The sequence below is a fragment of the Platichthys flesus genome, chromosome 12, assembly GCF_949316205.1.
Source record: "Platichthys flesus chromosome 12, fPlaFle2.1, whole genome shotgun sequence".
Taxonomy (NCBI): Eukaryota; Metazoa; Chordata; class Actinopteri; order Pleuronectiformes; family Pleuronectidae; genus Platichthys; species Platichthys flesus.
Window position 1 is genome coordinate 23,576,707 of NC_084956.1, and position 17,063 is coordinate 23,593,769.

General features: G+C 44.5%; 3 protein-coding genes across 8 annotated transcripts in view; 1 reads left to right on the forward strand and 2 right to left on the reverse strand.

The window, feature by feature from the left end:
• The window catches only part of rasgrp3 (RAS guanyl releasing protein 3 (calcium and DAG-regulated)), a 49,726-nt gene extending 40,808 nt beyond the window's left edge, over positions 1–8,918 (forward strand). For 2 of the 3 annotated variants that reach the window (XM_062401761.1, XM_062401760.1), the window contains exons 11-17: positions 63–176; positions 281–396; positions 2,438–2,585; positions 2,867–2,903; positions 4,419–4,568; positions 5,514–5,890; positions 7,031–8,917. In XM_062401761.1, coding sequence (XP_062257745.1) covers positions 63–176; positions 281–396; positions 2,438–2,585; positions 2,867–2,903; positions 4,419–4,568; positions 5,514–5,890; positions 7,031–7,039 — 951 coding nt within the window. In that variant the 3' untranslated portion in view covers positions 7,040–8,917. Of the gene's footprint in view, positions 1–62; positions 177–280; positions 397–2,437; positions 2,586–2,866; positions 2,904–4,418; positions 4,569–5,513; positions 5,891–7,030 lie in introns of all 3 variants that reach the window. The other variant, XM_062401762.1, reaches the window with a different exon arrangement.
• Positions 8,919–10,409: 1,491 nt separating this feature from the next.
• LOC133966718 (uncharacterized) lies at positions 10,410–14,727 on the reverse strand. The gene is made up of 2 exons (XM_062401758.1): positions 10,967–14,727; positions 10,410–10,674 (listed from the first exon to the last, which is right to left on the reverse strand). The coding sequence occupies exons 1-2, from the start codon at positions 14,722–14,724 to the stop codon at positions 10,560–10,562; spliced, it is 3,873 nt and encodes a 1,290-aa protein (XP_062257742.1). The 5' UTR covers positions 14,725–14,727; the 3' UTR covers positions 10,410–10,559.
• Positions 14,728–16,549: 1,822 nt separating this feature from the next.
• The window catches only part of LOC133966722 (B-cadherin-like), a 57,230-nt gene continuing 56,716 nt past the window's right edge, over positions 16,550–17,063 (reverse strand). For all 4 annotated transcript variants that reach the window (XM_062401764.1, XM_062401765.1, XM_062401763.1 and 1 more), the window contains 2 exons: positions 16,838–16,916; positions 16,550–16,679 (listed from right to left, as the gene is read on the reverse strand). In XM_062401764.1, the coding sequence (XP_062257748.1) occupies positions 16,858–16,916 (59 nt within the window). In that variant the 3' untranslated portion in view covers positions 16,550–16,679; positions 16,838–16,857. The remainder of the gene's footprint in view (positions 16,680–16,837; positions 16,917–17,063) is intronic.

Below are 17,063 nucleotides of genomic sequence, written 5' to 3' on the forward strand. Positions count from 1 at the left end.
TGTCACGTTATATTTCAGTTTCTCTGTGCTTCAAGTCCTGTGTATGTGAATTATTTTCATAGCTGTCTTCTCCAACGACTCCCAATAAGCCCCTGGCCCCACTTGACTGGGCCTCAGGTATCACCACCAAACCAGACCCCTCTCTAGTAAATAAACACATCAGGAAGGTGGTGGATGTGAGTAGACATCATCCATTTTCAAAATATGCACAGAAAAGCAACAACCTAGATGTGTATGAAATGTTTCTGGAGTAATGTGTTTCTTTTCTGGTTTTTGGAAGTCTGTCTTCAGGAATTATGACCATGACCATGATGGATATATTTCTCAAGAGGACTTTGAGAGCATCGCTGCTAATTTTCCCTTCCTGGACTCTTTCTGCGTTTTGGACAAAGATCAGTGAGTCTGAAAAATAATTATACACACTAACTGTACCTCTTAGCTGTGATATTTCACTGACTTCCACCTGGTGTGCCTTAGTTTTCAGTATATGGTCTGCAATGCCAAATGTAGAAACACTCCTAGTTTAGCCAGATTTCGTTATGGCTTTCCAGCTACTTCCAAAATCATGTTACATTTACACTTGTAACGAAGTTACTTTCCTTTGTTGTGTTTTAACCTACACAGCAGAATAAAGAGTGAAGTTGTTGCTGATTTTACTTAACAGTACAGGTCCCTTGAAGTACCATTCAATGTATTTTATTATTTTTGATACAAATTACTGGGCTGTCATTGCTCAACTACTAAAATTAGCATGTAGCTTACTAATGCTGTGTCCAAAAAAAATGCAAAACAATTTCAAAATTGGTAAATTAACGATAAATCACATTTTCCGTCCATTTCTATTCATAGCTCGATCTAAACTATTTGAACTTAGGCAAGACATTTGTGTTGGGAAAGCTAATCAGTGCTGAGAATAAAATTCAGGGGACTTAGGTCCTGGCACAGACCTGGAATAAAGGGTGAACAAACCAACCATTGGTCGCCTTCAGGTAGCATTTGAAATGAAGGCACTTAGTCATAGCGCCTAGAGAAGCCGGTGAAAGTCCCTGAGCTTATGGGCCCATACAATGGTACTTGCTTACTTCGGTGGTTCCACAGCACCTACAACACAGCAAATGTAGTCACTTCAGCCATTAAGCCTGAAACATGCTTCTGCGACTGCGTCTGCGTCTTTTCACGCCGCTGTGGCGCAAGACTCGTTTTCATTCATGCTTCCCCAACTGTTGCGCGTCTTACAAAGCAATTCCGCGCCAGAACACTAGGCGGAGTAATGCTTTTTGTCGAGACGACCTTAGAGACGCCTTCTTTATTCTTCGTCGATTGTTTATTTACATAGCCACTGCGGCTCCTCGTAGCCTTTTTCTGGCGGACAAATCCGCCAGTCAGTGACAGGTTATACAAGTGATCATACTATCGGATATCTTCTGCCAAGTGCTCTTCTATTTGGTCCATATTCGTTCTTCTAAATCTTCCGTGATTTCTGCCGGTATTATGGGGCATGAAACCAGAAATGCAGCTCCAGAAGGGATGTAGAGCAGACCAATCACAGCCTTGCGGGCTGAGTGAGCTTGCGGAGCTTTGCCGTAAATTTTAGAAAAGGGGGTCGACACCCGTCAGCACGTAAGGAGGGATACATAAGCACGTAAAGCCTGAAACATGCTTCTGCGTTTTCACGGGCCCGTAAGCGCAAGAGCCCTTCCGGGTCCCTTACGTGCTTATGTATCCCTCCTTACGTGCGCCACAGCGGCGTGAAAAGACGCAGACGCAGTCGCAGAAGCATGTTTCAGGCTTTAGGGACCCGGAAGGGCTCTTGCGCTTACGGGCCCGTGAAAACGCAGAAGCATGTTTCAGGCTTTAGTCTCCTCCTTATTTCTAGAGGAGAACAGGCAAATACTCGCAGATTGTGTTTATTTGCGTCACATGATGTTAAAACATCATCACAAAACTGTTGCTTGCGGTCTCTCACTTTACCGTGTGAGAGAAAGGAACGCACATTGTCTTACACAGACTAAACACCTTTATCTAAATAGGCAGAGTTCACTGCAGTGACAAATCATCACAGACTTTAATTGGGGTTGTTCAAAACAGACGATGTTGGCTCAGAATGAACTAATGGTTTGTGAAGGTATTTCTTCTATAGTTTGCTTTTTTCTTGTTCAATGACGCTGCACATATGACCTGCACCAAATGTGTGTGCCTGTGTTTTTAATACATTGTAGTTTGCATTAAAGGTAAGTTTTTTTTTGGTCCCATGTAAGATGCAGGTGTGATCACAGGTAGAGAAGCATTGTGATAAAGCAGCATGAGGGAAAACCTGGGGCGATCTATTACTTTGCTAGGTTGTCATTTTTTAATCTTAGGAATTAATAGAAAAATGTTATCGACTGTCTCCTCTCTGTCTTTCTTTCATCTTACTCACTCTCTGTCTTTCTCTCAGAGATGGACTGATCAGTAAGGATGAAATGATAGCCTATTTTCTTCGGGCTAACCCACTGCTCCAGTGTAAGATGGGACCAGGATTCATCCACAACTACCAGGAGATGACATACCTGAAGCCCACTTTCTGTGAACATTGTGCTGGATTTGTGTGTATTTCTAACATCCTGTCACTGCACTATTTACGTCTCCTGTAATGTAACTGACCTGACTGCATGCCCCCTCCCCAGCATGTATGATAATGTCCTGAATAAAGACACAGGAAGTCAGATGATTACACGACATATAGTGAAGGATTACATCCTGTTTATTACCGAGTCGTGTTTGTCTTTAGCAAATGTTGCTCTTCTTCATAATCTAATATATTTTTTTCTTTTTTTTCTTTTTGTGTTTCAACCTTCTGCACTTCCACATATTTCTGGACCTGCAGCTCTGGGGAATCATCAAACAAGGCTATAAATGCAAAGGTAAGGTTTACACTTCAACCTATTTATTAGTTTTTAACAACATCTTATAAATCTGTAGCAGGTCTCCAGTCATGGTAGGCTACCCAACACAAACAAGAGCCTGCCTTTCCTTTATAAACTTGTATTGTCAAAAGACTCAAATGTAAATAAAAAGGAATTGTCCTAAATGTAAATCAGACAGCATGGTGTTTCAGTGGCAGCGTCACTCGGTTCCAGCCCGTCACTGCATCAAGGAGAGCGAGCGATTAGAGGATCATCTGGGCCAGGGTTTTTTGCAAGCTGGGCCCCTCCAAAGCTGGTTAGGGGTATTTGGGGCCCCTAACCAGCTCACAAAACACACTGAGGACGCTGCTCAGTTGTGCCAGTTACGGTGAAACCAAACTGAAAATAGCTCTCGTCATATTTCCGAAGCTTTGGCTTCTTTGCAACCGGCGCATCGGTTGCCTGACTTTTACGAATCAGAAACTTTTCCATAGTTGAATTTGTTTGCTGACAGTGTGTGTGATGTTAATAAAGTTCTAATGTGTAGCTGTGAGCGAATTGCATACACGAATAATGAATAAGGCTGTGCTAGGCAATGGTTCCTAGCAAAACGAACAGTACACTATGTAGACAGGGACAGCACAGAATAGTATTCAAGTGCTGGTGTTTTATTTGTTGCAACACGGTGGATGATTGAAGATGTAAAGATAGGTGTTAAGGAGAAAAGGGCTAGCTGCAGTTGGAAGAAGTTAGCTAGCTAGAAGGCTAGCTTTTGGGGCTATGAGCTTTCTAAAAAAGACTGTGGAGCAAATTACTCCTTAGATTAGGCTACGAAAAGGCCTGCTGCAAGTGCAGAAAGGTTTTACTAAGGAAGGAGTGAGTCTTTAGGGTGGCTGTGGCTGAGTGGTCGGCAGTAGTCTGACCCATCTGCATGCCGAAGTGTCCTTGGGCAAGATGCTGAACCCTGAATGGCCCCCCATAGATTAACAAAGTGCTGCGAGTAAATGCACTGTATGAATGTGTGTGTTATTTATTTAAATTTTTTTATAAAACTTTTTTTTTTGACGCCCCCCTGGAGAGTGCCCACTTTGAGAACCACTGATCTGGGGTAATCATACACTGTAGGAAGATGATACAACGCACACCCTCACAGAATCCTTAAAAGCACACCTATTCCATGAAAGGTCAAGCAAATATTGTTCCTTTGAAAAGTGTTTCTTCACTCCAAACTCAGCTCATTCCCAACTTATAATGTGCAGTTTGTAAGTAAACAGTTCAGTCAACACAAAATCTACTAATTTGTTCTGGAGCTTCTAACGCTATCACAGAGTCTTCATCGGAAATCATTCTGAGCATCATTCAGATCATCTGGGATGTCTCATCCATTGTGGCTTACTGGCTTATCTTGACAGTTCAAGATGTTTAAGAGACTTATTAAACATTATATTTAGACCGTTTCCAAGGTCATCAGTCGATTTTGAAGCTCACTAACACTTTTCGCCCTTATGTGACCTGTCTCCATTCACTTTGCAGACTGTGGGGTTAACTGTCATAAACAATGTCGGGAGCTGCTGGTTCTGGCCTGTAGGAAGCTGATCCGGTCCGGCTCTGTGGGCAGTGTTTCCCCTTCCAGACTGACCCACAGCTCACTGCCCAGCAGCCCTTTACTGCCCACCTGTGAAGGTCTGTTTCAAACATACAAACATGCTGTAATGCATTTTTATAAGGATCATATGTTGTGAAACTGAACACGGGAAATTATGCTGCCACATGTTATGGATACCTTTTGACCTGATTACAAAGAACTAATTTAGACCATTTTACAACCTGTTAATGACCTGCTGGTTATATTAGGGATCTGAACATCACATCAAATTGTTTATTTGGATACAATATTTGAAATCAAAACAATGGCTCTAATAACTGCAAATCAATCAATTAATCACATTTTATTTGTTTAGCCCATATTCACATGTCCCAGGATGAAAAATGTTGCGGCTTTGAGAATGGCTCAGATTATGTGCTGCCATTGCTGGTTTTGGGGCACTTGGCCATGCCCAAGTCCACACATCCGCTCCTGACAACACTTAGGGATATTGAGTTTTTCATCACAATTAGAGCGTCTTTTTTCTGTCCATATTTCATTATGCTTTTTAATTTCCTGCATTATCTTACCTGACCGCCAGTTTGCTGAAGGGTTAGCCTCTGTCGCTTTCAGATGCCAACATTAGCGTCTATATTGCTGTTGACTAGCAGCAGTGTTCTTGTGACTTAACCATCACAGCGTCAATACAGAGTGTGCCCAACTTCCCACATAACCACTAGCTAATGAGTTCTTTTTGAAGGCAGCAAATACTTGAGATGTGGTTTATGAAGTATCAAAGAAGAGAGAAAAAGTGCAGAATATTTTCACACTTCAATAAGATACAACTTTTTTTACACCAAGTCACTGTCTCCCAGGCAGAACCAAAGCTATTTGAAAGTTTTTCATCTTCTTTATATTGTTATTACATGTTACCTTGTGCAGTGTATGAAGTGATTACTGTTATCACCTCATACACTGCAGATACATTTTGCTCACCATATTCAAATTCATGACTTCATTATCTTCTGTGTTTCCTCCTTCAGATGAGGATGAGGTGTTTGAGTTTCCAGCTGTCACATCAGCAGGGGCAGCTCCGGACACTCAGACCATCACCCTGATGACCGGTTCAGCACAGAGAATATCTGTGCGCCTGCAGAGGGCCACCACCAGCCAGGCCACCCAGACTGAACCCCTGTGGCCTGATCACAACTGGGGGGCCACAGATGGTGGCTCCCATACCTTTCCTAAAATGAAATACAGGACTCACAGGAAGACATCTAAAAATAAAGGTTTTGCCTCCTGGGAAAACCAAAATGGTGGGCAGCACCAGGCGGAGTCCACACAGTGCAGTCTGGAGTCTCAGGAGAAGCTGGACAGCTTAGGGGAGCTTATAAGGAACAGCTTTACACTCAGAGGGAAGGTAATGCAATAAATGGCTGCAAAGTTTCATTTAGATGTTTAATCTTTTAACATAAATAATAACATCACTATATATATATATATTCTTCTTGAGACAACCTAAATATGGCATATGGCGAAATCAAAACTGTGGAGGTAGAATTACTTGAGCATGGAAGTCCATTTATTTTCCATTAGCAAAAAAAAACAAAAAAGTCTTATAACTAGATTTGGTGGTTCAATGTACCATAAACTAAAAAAAAACTGAAATAGGCTTATATAGCAAGTGGGACCCAATCATCATGTCTAAATTAAAATATATATCTTTGATATTCCCTTCTACAGATTTTTAGTGTTGGAGGCCATTTTATAACTTTTATGGGTGTCAGCAGTTGATTAAATGAAGACGAGAGAGATGGAGGATACAAGCTCCAATACTGTAGGTCCACATTTAAAATTCAGCTGTTGTTGCTGCACTTCATGGTGGCCATCTTAAACTGCCTTACCTTGCTTTGATGATTTTGAATTACTGTGCGACTTGGCTGCCTGTTTGGAGCATTTATATAAAGTGCTGACTTTCTCACACAGCTAAATGTGCATGTGGAAATACTGTATGAATGTTTATGAATGGTTCTTGTACTGTAAAGCACTTTGAGTGGTTGATAAGACAATATATATGTATATACATATGTATATGTAGCTGAGGGGTAGAGCCGTTGTCCTCCAACCTGAAGTTCAGCAGTTTGATCCCCAGTCTTCCCCATCTGCATGCTGAAGTGTCCTTGGGCAAGATGCTGAAACCCTCATAGAACATAAAAGTGCTGCTAATAGATGCATTGTATGAATGTGTGTGTGAATGGGTGAATGTAAAACTGTACTGTAAAGAGCTATGAGTGGTCAACAAGACTAGAAAATCGCTATATAATACAAAACCATTTACTATATATATATATATATATATATGATATAAACATGTTGAGCATCCTGTATGTACTACACAGGACATTATTACAGAATTATGTCGGACATTAACTAAACAAAATGAAATCCAGATTACAATGAAAGACATGTAAGAGTCATGGTTTAGTAAATGTGGTTTAGTACAAAAATGCAGCCATATATCTAGATACAAATGAACAAATATGTGTCCTCCTCCCTTCAGGACAGCTGACTTGGTGAGGGCAAATCCCGAAGGACCAGAAAGCCCTTGGCAGCAGGAACGAGGAAGCTCCTTTCTGTTGGGGAGGTGCTGGGCTGCCTGAGGTCCCCCTTCAGTGACGTGAAGTTCTCATGGCCTCTCTAGACTACAGCACAGACCGAGCTAGAGTAGGAGACTGTGTAGCTCATCAGGGAGGGTAGCTCAGTGGATAACTGACCAACACCCACTGTGAATTACGTGGAATGCTAAGATGTAACTTAGTTATGGTATTGGTCCAGAATGTACATATAATCTGCACTGGAAAACGTGAGAAGAAGAATAAGAAGAAGCATATTTTATTCCTTACAGAGGTGCAGATCTGGTTCAGTGTAGTGGCGCATAACAGTTAGGTTTAAACCCCAGCTTGGGTTCACTATGTTAAAGTCAAATCCTGCTTGATCTGAGGATAGCAAAAAGAAAGTTCTTAGTGGTCACTTTCCAAGTTGGACTGATGAGAGAAAGCACGGTTCATGTCAGAGACTGAGTAGATATTTGTATGTGGGGCAGTAAATAAAGGGAAAGTCAAGTTGAAAGTGAAGGTTAAGGGCAACCAACCAACAATCAGATGGGACCCTGGGAATGGACGATTACGCAAAGCATACATTTGTATTTGTTTTTAACATAAACTTTATTTTTACTTTATTTTGACTTAACTCTAATTGTCACAATCGATATATTCATACGTCCAGTATGTCTTAAGGTCGCAGGGGGACTGGAGTTATGGTTTTTTTCAAACCAGCTGATATTTATTGAAAAGACAGCAGTCAATCACAAGACCAACACACACAGACAAGCAACCATTTACATTCACATTCATACCAGAGTAATTAACAGATGCACAACCAAAGTGTCAACCGAAAACAATGTGAAGGATGATCCGCTGTTATCACTTGCTTTCGAGAAGCCAACCCATGGGCCTCGCAATATGAAAGTAGATTGTCACTGAGACTGATGACGTGACTTTTTCTCGAAGAAGGAAGAAGCTCCCTCTCACCTCACGAAAACTCATCAGGACAATTGTGTGCTGTCCTCTTGTGGACAATACTGAAATACAAAACACCCCTTTGTGTGATCCGATGAGTGGCATGGAAAATGTGTTCTTCCTGGTTGATTGATTGAAATATATTATGATTGAATCACTTATAAATTGTCATCAAAGTGATAGTGTAAAGGGATGTAGTTTTGGGGTGTATACTGTATATAGTTGTAAGAGACCTGGTAGGCGTAACCTGCTATCTGGCGACATACATTTGAAGTTTTAGAAAAGGTAAATGTTGTGAGTTAATCACACTGTAACGAGTTCTTGCCCAGTTCACACACAGATTTAAAAGACCAATAAATAACTCTACCTCCCTAAATACGGCAAAATGCATTTATTTACTATAAATGTTGTATTTCTATTAACTTATTTTACAATGACAGCCAAGTGTTTGGACAGTTACACATTTTTTGCTTCAGCATATGAAATAAAATGATGCTAGTGGGAAGTCCCAGTAGGTTGAAATCATTGTAGAAAGAACTTCATACGACTTACAACTTTTCTATCATCAGCTCTTCTGGTGTTTAAAGTATTTTTAAGGAATAGATCTACACACAGTTTAAAAAAAATCATTAATTTCAATATTTAGTGGAAGCTCCTTTACAGTCAGTGACTGTGTGAAGTCTTTGACTCACAGACCTCAGCAAATGCTTTGTATCTTCCTTGGTGATTCTCTCCCAAAGCTTCGCTGCAGCCTCCTCAGTCTTCTCTCGCCTAATATTTACTTTATAAATGTCATTATTCATTTCATAATTACTTATTTAATATTTAAAAAAATTGTGTTTTGCTCTTATGATTCTGAGTAATAGGAAAGAAAATAGTTAAAGGAGCATTAAAACATTTAAATTTACTTTATATTTACATACTCTCCTTTATTTTGTTTAATGTATCTAATTTATCCTTTTACCATCTAGATATAAACTAACTGTAATATTTAAAAGAAAATAATAAGTTTTCAGTTACTAGAACTCTGCACTGGATAAAAATAAACAAGTAGTCACTAATGTCACAAGCAATAATGCATTTGTGCAATGTCAAAAGTCAATTAATAAAAACATTTCTGAGGCCTCGGTCAGGTGAATGTGACGTGATGAGGCTGTTGACAGCAGAAGGCTCTGGCATGGAGGGAGGGGATAACAGGTGGAAACTACAAGCTGGTGTTTTACCCTCGGTCAAATGTGTCAAAGAAGTGCTTTAAAGAGGAAGAGGATTTATGGAGCCTGAATTAGCCAGAAACACACAATGCTCATGACTCAACTAATCAACATGTACATACTTATATCAGCTCAAATGAACCAGTTCATTCTTGCACAGATCATTTTGTTTCATGGAGACTGAACAGTGTGATATTATGTTTGTACTCAATAGTTTGTGATGACCTGGATACTCTTCCATAAGCATCTGCTGTCTTTGAAGACAGTTATTCTCGGTGAATAATTCTGAAGTGACAGATTATTTCCTAATACTTTGAGTTATGCTTCTGGATGCAGCGTATGTGCTCCTCCAGCTCCAGCCTTCTGCTAAGACAGCCTCCCCTGGCAAGAATTTATGTACAAAACTCCAGAATTTGTCTGTATACTGGGATTAGTATGGCAGATATGTGGATTGAAGACTCAAGGTGAGAATACTCTGTATGTACTTTACATTTGCGAAAAAACAAATGCAGGCCAGCTTACAAATCAGAGGCAGAGTAAAGAAGGTGATGTTTTCGCTGTGCTAGGAAAAATATATATTGCAGGACACTAATGAACCACAGCCAATTTAGAAGTGGATATACTCTATGTTGATTGAGAAATGCGTGTGTATATATGCCATATATATGCCTATACTCACTACTGAAAGCAGAAATAGATATGGTCCTGTGTATTGCTTCTTTGTTGTGAACTTGAAATTCTGATGATACTGTGGGAGCCCGGCCTTGCAAGAGGAGAACAGTGGGTATGCAAACTGGAAACAGAGCAGTCAGACACGGGGGTGTGTGGTAAATCGAAATTAGGCGTTTATTTACAACTGATCGGGAAAAAGGGAGGAGGGCGCATAAAGATAAATCAAATAGTTTTGCCGGTCCGGCAGTTGGGGTCTGGGGCTCCAGCGGGCTCTTCCTGATGGCAACGAGAGAGAAAGACAGCAGTTAATCCTCTTCATCTGATAAACAGGCAGGCCGTTGGCCTCTTACCCTGAGACTCCTTTTGCAAGCGTCTGGTTCCTACTCCCTCAGTGGCTCAAGAGACTCTGGTCCCATTTCCCCTGGTTTTTAAAGGGCTCCTGATTGCCTCTTGACTCAGTCCACCTGTGAGAGACAACAAGAGACACCTGGGAGGGGAGGAGCTCTCCAGGGGGATCCCCTGGGGTAGTACCGCCCCTCCAACACCACGCCTCTGGATTGCCTCTGCCTGGCTGTCCTCAGCCATGTGTGGCACGGCTGACAGGCTGGGCCATCACATACCCCCCCCCTCAGCTCCGATCCACGGTGGGGAGCGGCCGACCACAGGCAGTCGTCCCTTCTCGACATGGCATCAGCGTTCCCATGCAGCTTTCCGGCTCTGTGTTCCACTGTAAACTTAAAGTCCTGTAGGTGTAGAAACCAACGGGTTATTCTGGCATTCCTGTCTTTGTTGAAGGCCATCCATTTCAGTGGGGCGTGGTCAGTGACCAATGTAAACTCTCGACCCAGTAGGTGATATCTTAGTTTGTCTATTGCCCATTTAACAGCTAGACATTCCTTTTCTATTGTTGCATAATTCTTCTCATGGGGAAGCAGTTTGCGGCTTACAAAGGTTATGGGGTATTCACATCCATCATGTACTTGGGACAGGACTGCACCAAGGCCTACCTCTGACGCGTCTGTTTGAAGTACAAACCTCTTGCTGAAGTCGGGGGTGTGTAGCATGGTTTCGCTGCAGAGGGCTTTCTTCAAGGCATGGAAGGCCAGCTGTGTCTGTTCCGTCCACTTCACCCGGTTGGATGCACTTTTGTTTGTCAGTTCATGTAAGGGGGCCGCTAAAGAGGCAAAGTTAGGGATGAATTGTCTGTAATACCCCAATAGCCCTAGAAAGGTTCTCACCTGACGTTTTGTCTGGGGTTGGGGCCAGGTTGTTATGGCATCCACCTTCTTTACCTGGGGTTTCACATTTCCTCGTCCGACAGTGTACCCAAGGTAATTCGCCTCCTCCAGGGCGAGGCAGCACTTTGCAGGGTTGGCTGTCAGTCCCGCCTCTCGTAAGGCCTGGAGAACAGCTGCCAGGTGCTGCAGATGGTTCTCCCATGACGTGCTGTGGATTACAATGTCGTCCAGATACGCCGCAGCGTAGGCCTGGTGTGGCCGGAGCACTTTATCCATGAGCCTCTGGAACGTTGCCGGGGCTCCATGAAGACCAAACGGGAGGACTCGATAGTGGAAGGCGCCGTCTGGTGTTGAGAAAGCTGTCTTCTCCCTTGCTTGTGGGGTGAGTGGAACCTGCCAATATCCTTTGGTTAAATCTAGCGTGGAGATGAACCGGGCAGGTCCTAACCTCTCGACCAGCTCATCTACCCGGGGCATAGGGTAGGTGTCAAACAGAGAAATCTCATTTAACTTTCTATAGTCATTGCAGAACCTAATGCTGCCATCCGGCTTCCCAACAAGGACTATCGGACTGGACCAGGCACTGTGTGACTCCTCCACCACCCCAAGGTCAAGCATTTTCCTCACCTCCTTTCTGATGGCCTCCCGTCTGGCCTCTGGGATTCGGTATGGTCGTAGCCTTACTATCTTTCCCAGCTCTGTTCTGATGTCATGGGCGATGGCTGTTGTTCGACCCGGGGCCTCGGAGAAGACATCTCTGTTTCTATCGAGCAGTTCTCGGAGATCTTGTCCTTGCCTGGATGACAGCTGGTCACTCATGTTCACTGGCGGGAGGACCTGGGGAGGCAGGTTAGCTAGCAGGACATTAGAGGGGACAGGGAGAGGCTCATGCCATGGCTTCAGCAAATTTACATGGTAAAGTTGTTTGGCTTTCCTACGGCCTGTCTGCCGTACACGATAATTCACAGGCCCCACCCGTTCCAGTATTTCATAAGGCCCTTGCCACTTGGCTAAAAACTTGCAATCATTTGTTGGAAGTAAAACCATTACCTTGTCTCCAGGTTTGAACTCTCTCACCTGGGCTCCCCGGTTGTATACCTTTGCTTGTTGCGCTTGGGCTTGCTGCATGTGCTCCCGGACTAATGGCCAGACTTGGGTCATTCGGTGGTGCATTTGCTCCACGTGCTCCACGATGCTGCGCTGGGTGGACGGCTGCTGCTCCCAGGCTTCCTTGGCAACATCCAGCAAACCCCGGGGTCTCCGACCGTACAGAAGCTCAAACGGTGAGAAACCAGTCGAACCCTGGGGTACTTCCCGTATAGAGAACAGAATATATGGCAGGAGTTGGTCCCAGTTCTTCCCATCAATATCGATCACCTTGCGCAGCATGTGTTTTAGAGTTTTGTTAAACCTCTCTACAAGTCCATCTGTCTGAGGGTGATAGACGGAGGTTCTGATTTGTCTCACCTTTAGACTTTGGCACAGACATTTCATCACTTTGGACATAAAGCAGGACCCTTGGTCTGTAAGGATCCCATCCGGCAGGCCTACTCTACTGAAGAGCAGAAACATCTCTCTGGCGACCACCTTCCCCGTAGCAGACCGTAGAGGAATGGCCTCCGGGTAACGGGTTGCGTAGTCCAGTATAACTAGAATATAGCGGTGGCCACGGCTAGACTTCGGTAAGGGCCCAACTATGTCCATGGCAATCCTGCTAAAGGGTGTTTCAATAATGGGGAGGGGTATCAGAGGGTTTCGGTACTCTACCTTTGGGGAGTTGATTTGACACTCGGCACAATGTCTGCAGTAGTCCTCCACGGCCCTTTTGACTCCCGGCCAGTAGAAACGGCTGAGAACACGTTCATACGTCTTCTCCCTCCCCAAATGTGCCCCTAGTAAGTGGGAGTGGGCTAGGTACAACACTTTGGAAGCATACTCTTTGGGGATAAGCAACTGTTCACCGATATCAGAGTTCTTTTTGGTTACTCGGTATAACAGCTTATTCTTGATCATGAAATGTGGAAAAGACACTTGACTCACCCCAGCCTGCTTTTGACCCTCTATTACTTGGACGTCTCTCCAGGCTTGGGTTAGGTTGGGATCCTGCAGCTGGGCCGAGCCGAATTGTCCTGGCCTGAGTCCTCCCTCCATTTCAACTTCCGGGAATTGAGAGAACACCTCGTCTGATTGTATGTCTTCCAGGGGCTCCATCTCCGCTGTCCGTTCGGGGTCTGTTGCTGTGGTCTGGGTGTGGACGGCTTCCTCCCTGTCGTCATTAGTAGTTTCTGCTGGGCTGCCATCGGGGGATACTGCTGCCCAGGCGGGGCGAGCTACGGAAGACTTTCTCTTCTTCTCCGGTCGTCTTCTGGTTTGCCATTTTGGGTCCATTGCCTCCGCGGGCCAGTAGCGGGAGAAGAGGGGGCTGTCCCGGCCGAAAAGCACAGGCACCGGCAGTTGCTCGACTACCCCAACCTGCAGAGTGAATCGTCCTCGAGGAGTGATTACTTGGATTTTGGAGGTTGGATACTTCCGGGTATCCCCATGGATGCAGGACACGGCCATCTCTTCACCCCAGGGGGCACTGGCGAATTGTGGTCGAACGAGAGAAACCATACTTCCGGAGTCCAAGAGGGCCTCTGTGTCTCTCCCTGCAATCTTCACCGGAAACCTTGGGGCTGGTGCTCCCTCATGGGCCCAACAGGTAGTGAGGTGGTGGCAGTAGAGACCCTTGTTGTCGGTAGACCCAGCTGTCGGCATCGGCTCATCCCGATCCGGACACTCTCTGGCTAGGTGTCCCTCTCTGCCACAGGAAAAACATCGTGGGATTGGAGGAGGCCACTGGGTTTGTCTCGCAGCTGGTCCGGTCCAGCCAGGGGGCGTTCGGGCTGGTGGGGAACTGACAGCTTTGCCTACCATCTCTCTCTCTGTCTTGGCTTTATAATTGTTTGGCCTGTTTTCTGACCGCATCAGATTAGCCATCACTCGGTGATTTTCTATTAAGGCTATTAATGTGTTCACATTGGGAGGCCCCTGCTGGGCGACATACCTCTTGATGTCATTTGGCAAGCCTCTTGTACACCGGTCAATCACCACTCTGTCCACTATGGGCGGCCCTTCTGCTTCTTCCAGCCAGCTCCTGGTGTGACGGACTAGCCCCATCACCTGTGCCCGGACGGGGAGAGCAGGGTCGTAGCTCCAGTCATGCACTCGCTGTGCTTTGGCGGGGAGGCTAAGTCCATATTGGCCTAGGATGGCAGTCTTTACCTTATCATAACTCACAGCCTCTGCAGCTGAAAGATCTCGACAGGCTTTCTGAGCTTCGCCGGTCAGGAAAGGCATAAGGATGTTCGCCCATTCTGCTTTTGGCCATTTCTCTCTCGTTGCTGTCCTTTCAAACAGCGTAAGATAGGTCTCGACGTCATCATCTTGCGTCAGTTTAGTCAGCACCTCTCTTGGTTTCCGCTCTTCCGTTTTTCCTGTTGCTCTACACAGCTCTACCACAGCTGTCTGCAGAGTGGCTTGGGAGTCCAGAATGGCTCTCAGGATCTCTTCCATGGTTGACCTTCTCTTCCGATCAGACGTGCTCTATTCCAACTCTGTATACCCACTGATAGCGAAGACTCAATCTGCCCACATTCTCCACCATATGTGGGAGCCCGGCCTTGCAAGAGGAGAACAGTGGGTATGCAAACTGGAAACAGAGCAGTCAGACACGGGGGTGTGTGGTAAATCGAAATTAGGCGTTTATTTACAACTGATCGGGAAAAGGGAGGAGGGCGCATAAAGATAAATCAAATAGTTTTGCCGGCCTGGCAGTTGGGGTCTGGGGCTCCAGCGGGCTCTTCCTGATGGCAACGAGAGAGAAAGACAGCAGTTAATCCTCTTCATCTGATAAACAGGCAGGCCGTTGGCCTCTTACCCTGAGACTCCTTTTGAAAGCGTCTGGTTCCTACTCCCTCAGTGGCTCAAGAGACTCCGGTCCCATTTCCTCTGGTTTTTAAAGGGCTCCTGATTGCCTCTTGACTCAGTCCACCTGTGAGAGACAACAAGAGACACCTGGGAGGGGAGGAGCTCTCCAGGAGGATCCCCTGGGGTAGTACCGCCCCTCCAACACCACGCCTCTGGATTGCCTCTGCCTGGCTGTCCTCAGCCATGTGTGGCACGGCTGACAGGCTGGGCCATCACAATACATCTGTTGACTGCTGAAGCTGCTGTCCTCTTAATCCGTTCAGTTTTGTTACATGTGGAATTTGTGCCTATCAAATGTTAGAGAAGTTTAACAATAGCTTAGCTACCCATAGCTTAAGATGATATCTTCAAACTTGAAAACCCTGAATAAATGAGTATTGAAACAAAATTCACATGACTCACTGTAATTGGGATTGCATTCATTGCCACTGAATGGGTTGATGAGAAAAATGATATGAGTCATCAGGCTTTGGACTGATGAAAGCACTGTCCACCACCGTCACTCCCTCGAGTGGCGTTACACAACCTGAAGACTTAACAAGCAGTACTAGAAGCTTTACTGTTCACATTTACAGTACCTTCCAGGAGCTACTGCCTATACAACCCAGGAAGGAAGGGGGAATCTCTATTGTGACACGATCCAGCTTGTTTACTTTTAAGATTCAGCACTGTACATTGTCAGACTTAAAAATCAATATAGCTAAACCACAGCTCTGTTTCATATCTCTTTACTGTCCACAGTTCCTGATGTTCTACATCCTGCACTATTTTGCTGGTGCATATGGACCACCTCTCCGAACTGTTGTTTTGTACAGACACTGAAACATAAGGTCAGCGATGATGGTGGGTTATGCTGCTTATAGAGTTTAGAAACTCACTTCTTGTTAACTCCATACCCTTTGAGTTCTTTACTAGTCTTCAGACCCAACATGCTGAATCAAATGGCATCATTTGTGGATATTGCAGGACACAATTAGCAACTGTAAATGCTTAGACTTGGGAATTTCAGTGATGATAAAAGGGACAAAGTTGAATTATAGATTTGCAATTTAGAAATCGATCCTCACCTTTTGATGTGCTGCCTTTAGTTTAAAGGACAACCTCACGTAGGTGAGCGCGTCCTCCAACCTAAAGGTCGGCAGTTCAATCCCCAGTCTTCCTCATCTGCATGCTAAAGTGTCCTTGGGCAAGATGCTGAACCCCGAATGGCCCCTCATAGAGCAACAAAGTGCTGCTAATAGATGCTCTGTTCGAATGTGTGTGTGAATGGGTGAATGTAAAACTGTACTGTAAAGAACTAGAATATAAAATTGTATTGCTGTGCCCAAAAAAAGGGGAAGTGATGTCAGGAAACTCAGGATTTCATCATGATAGAAAGTGTGTGAAGCTGAGCATAGTATACTCAGTATAGACACTGGTGGTGGTGGATGGTTGGAAGAGACTGGAGATGGGTAGAAGATTTGAATGAGATGAAAAGTAGACTCAGCTGCTCAATATGAAGACTGCAGACAATTGGGGAGGAGGACAATCACAGCAAATCACTGAAATGACAGCAAGTACCATTTGAAAGGTGATCATCTAAAGCTTGACAGCAACATCATTACTGGCTGATTAAGATGATGACAAAATCTTATTGGATTACTGAAAACACCCACACTCAAGTGATTAGAAACGGCAGGGAGAGTATGAATGAACTTACATAAGATTCATGAGAAGCTTCTATCCTCTCCGTCTCGCAAACATCAGCCGCAGCAGCAACACTTGCAGCATCAGCAGCACTGAACACAGAGCACACAGGTTAATCCAGCACACCTACAGAATTAGGTATCCACTTGTGAGCTGAGAAAGGAAAGTGTATATAAATTGGTGAGAGCACTACTGCATAGATGGAATAATAAAACCTTTGTCAGCTGCTGGAGCTGAAC

Excerpts from the sequence above, each read along its gene's own strand:
- LOC133966718 (XM_062401758.1), bottom strand. The coding sequence starts at position 14,724 with ATGGAAGAGATCCTGAGAGCCATTCTGGACTCCCAAGCCACTCTGCAG. Across the intron at positions 10,675-10,966 it reads ACCCCCGACTTCAGCAAGAG|GACTTTAAGTTTACAGTGGA; the intron begins GTTTGTACTTCA and ends CTACACCTACAG.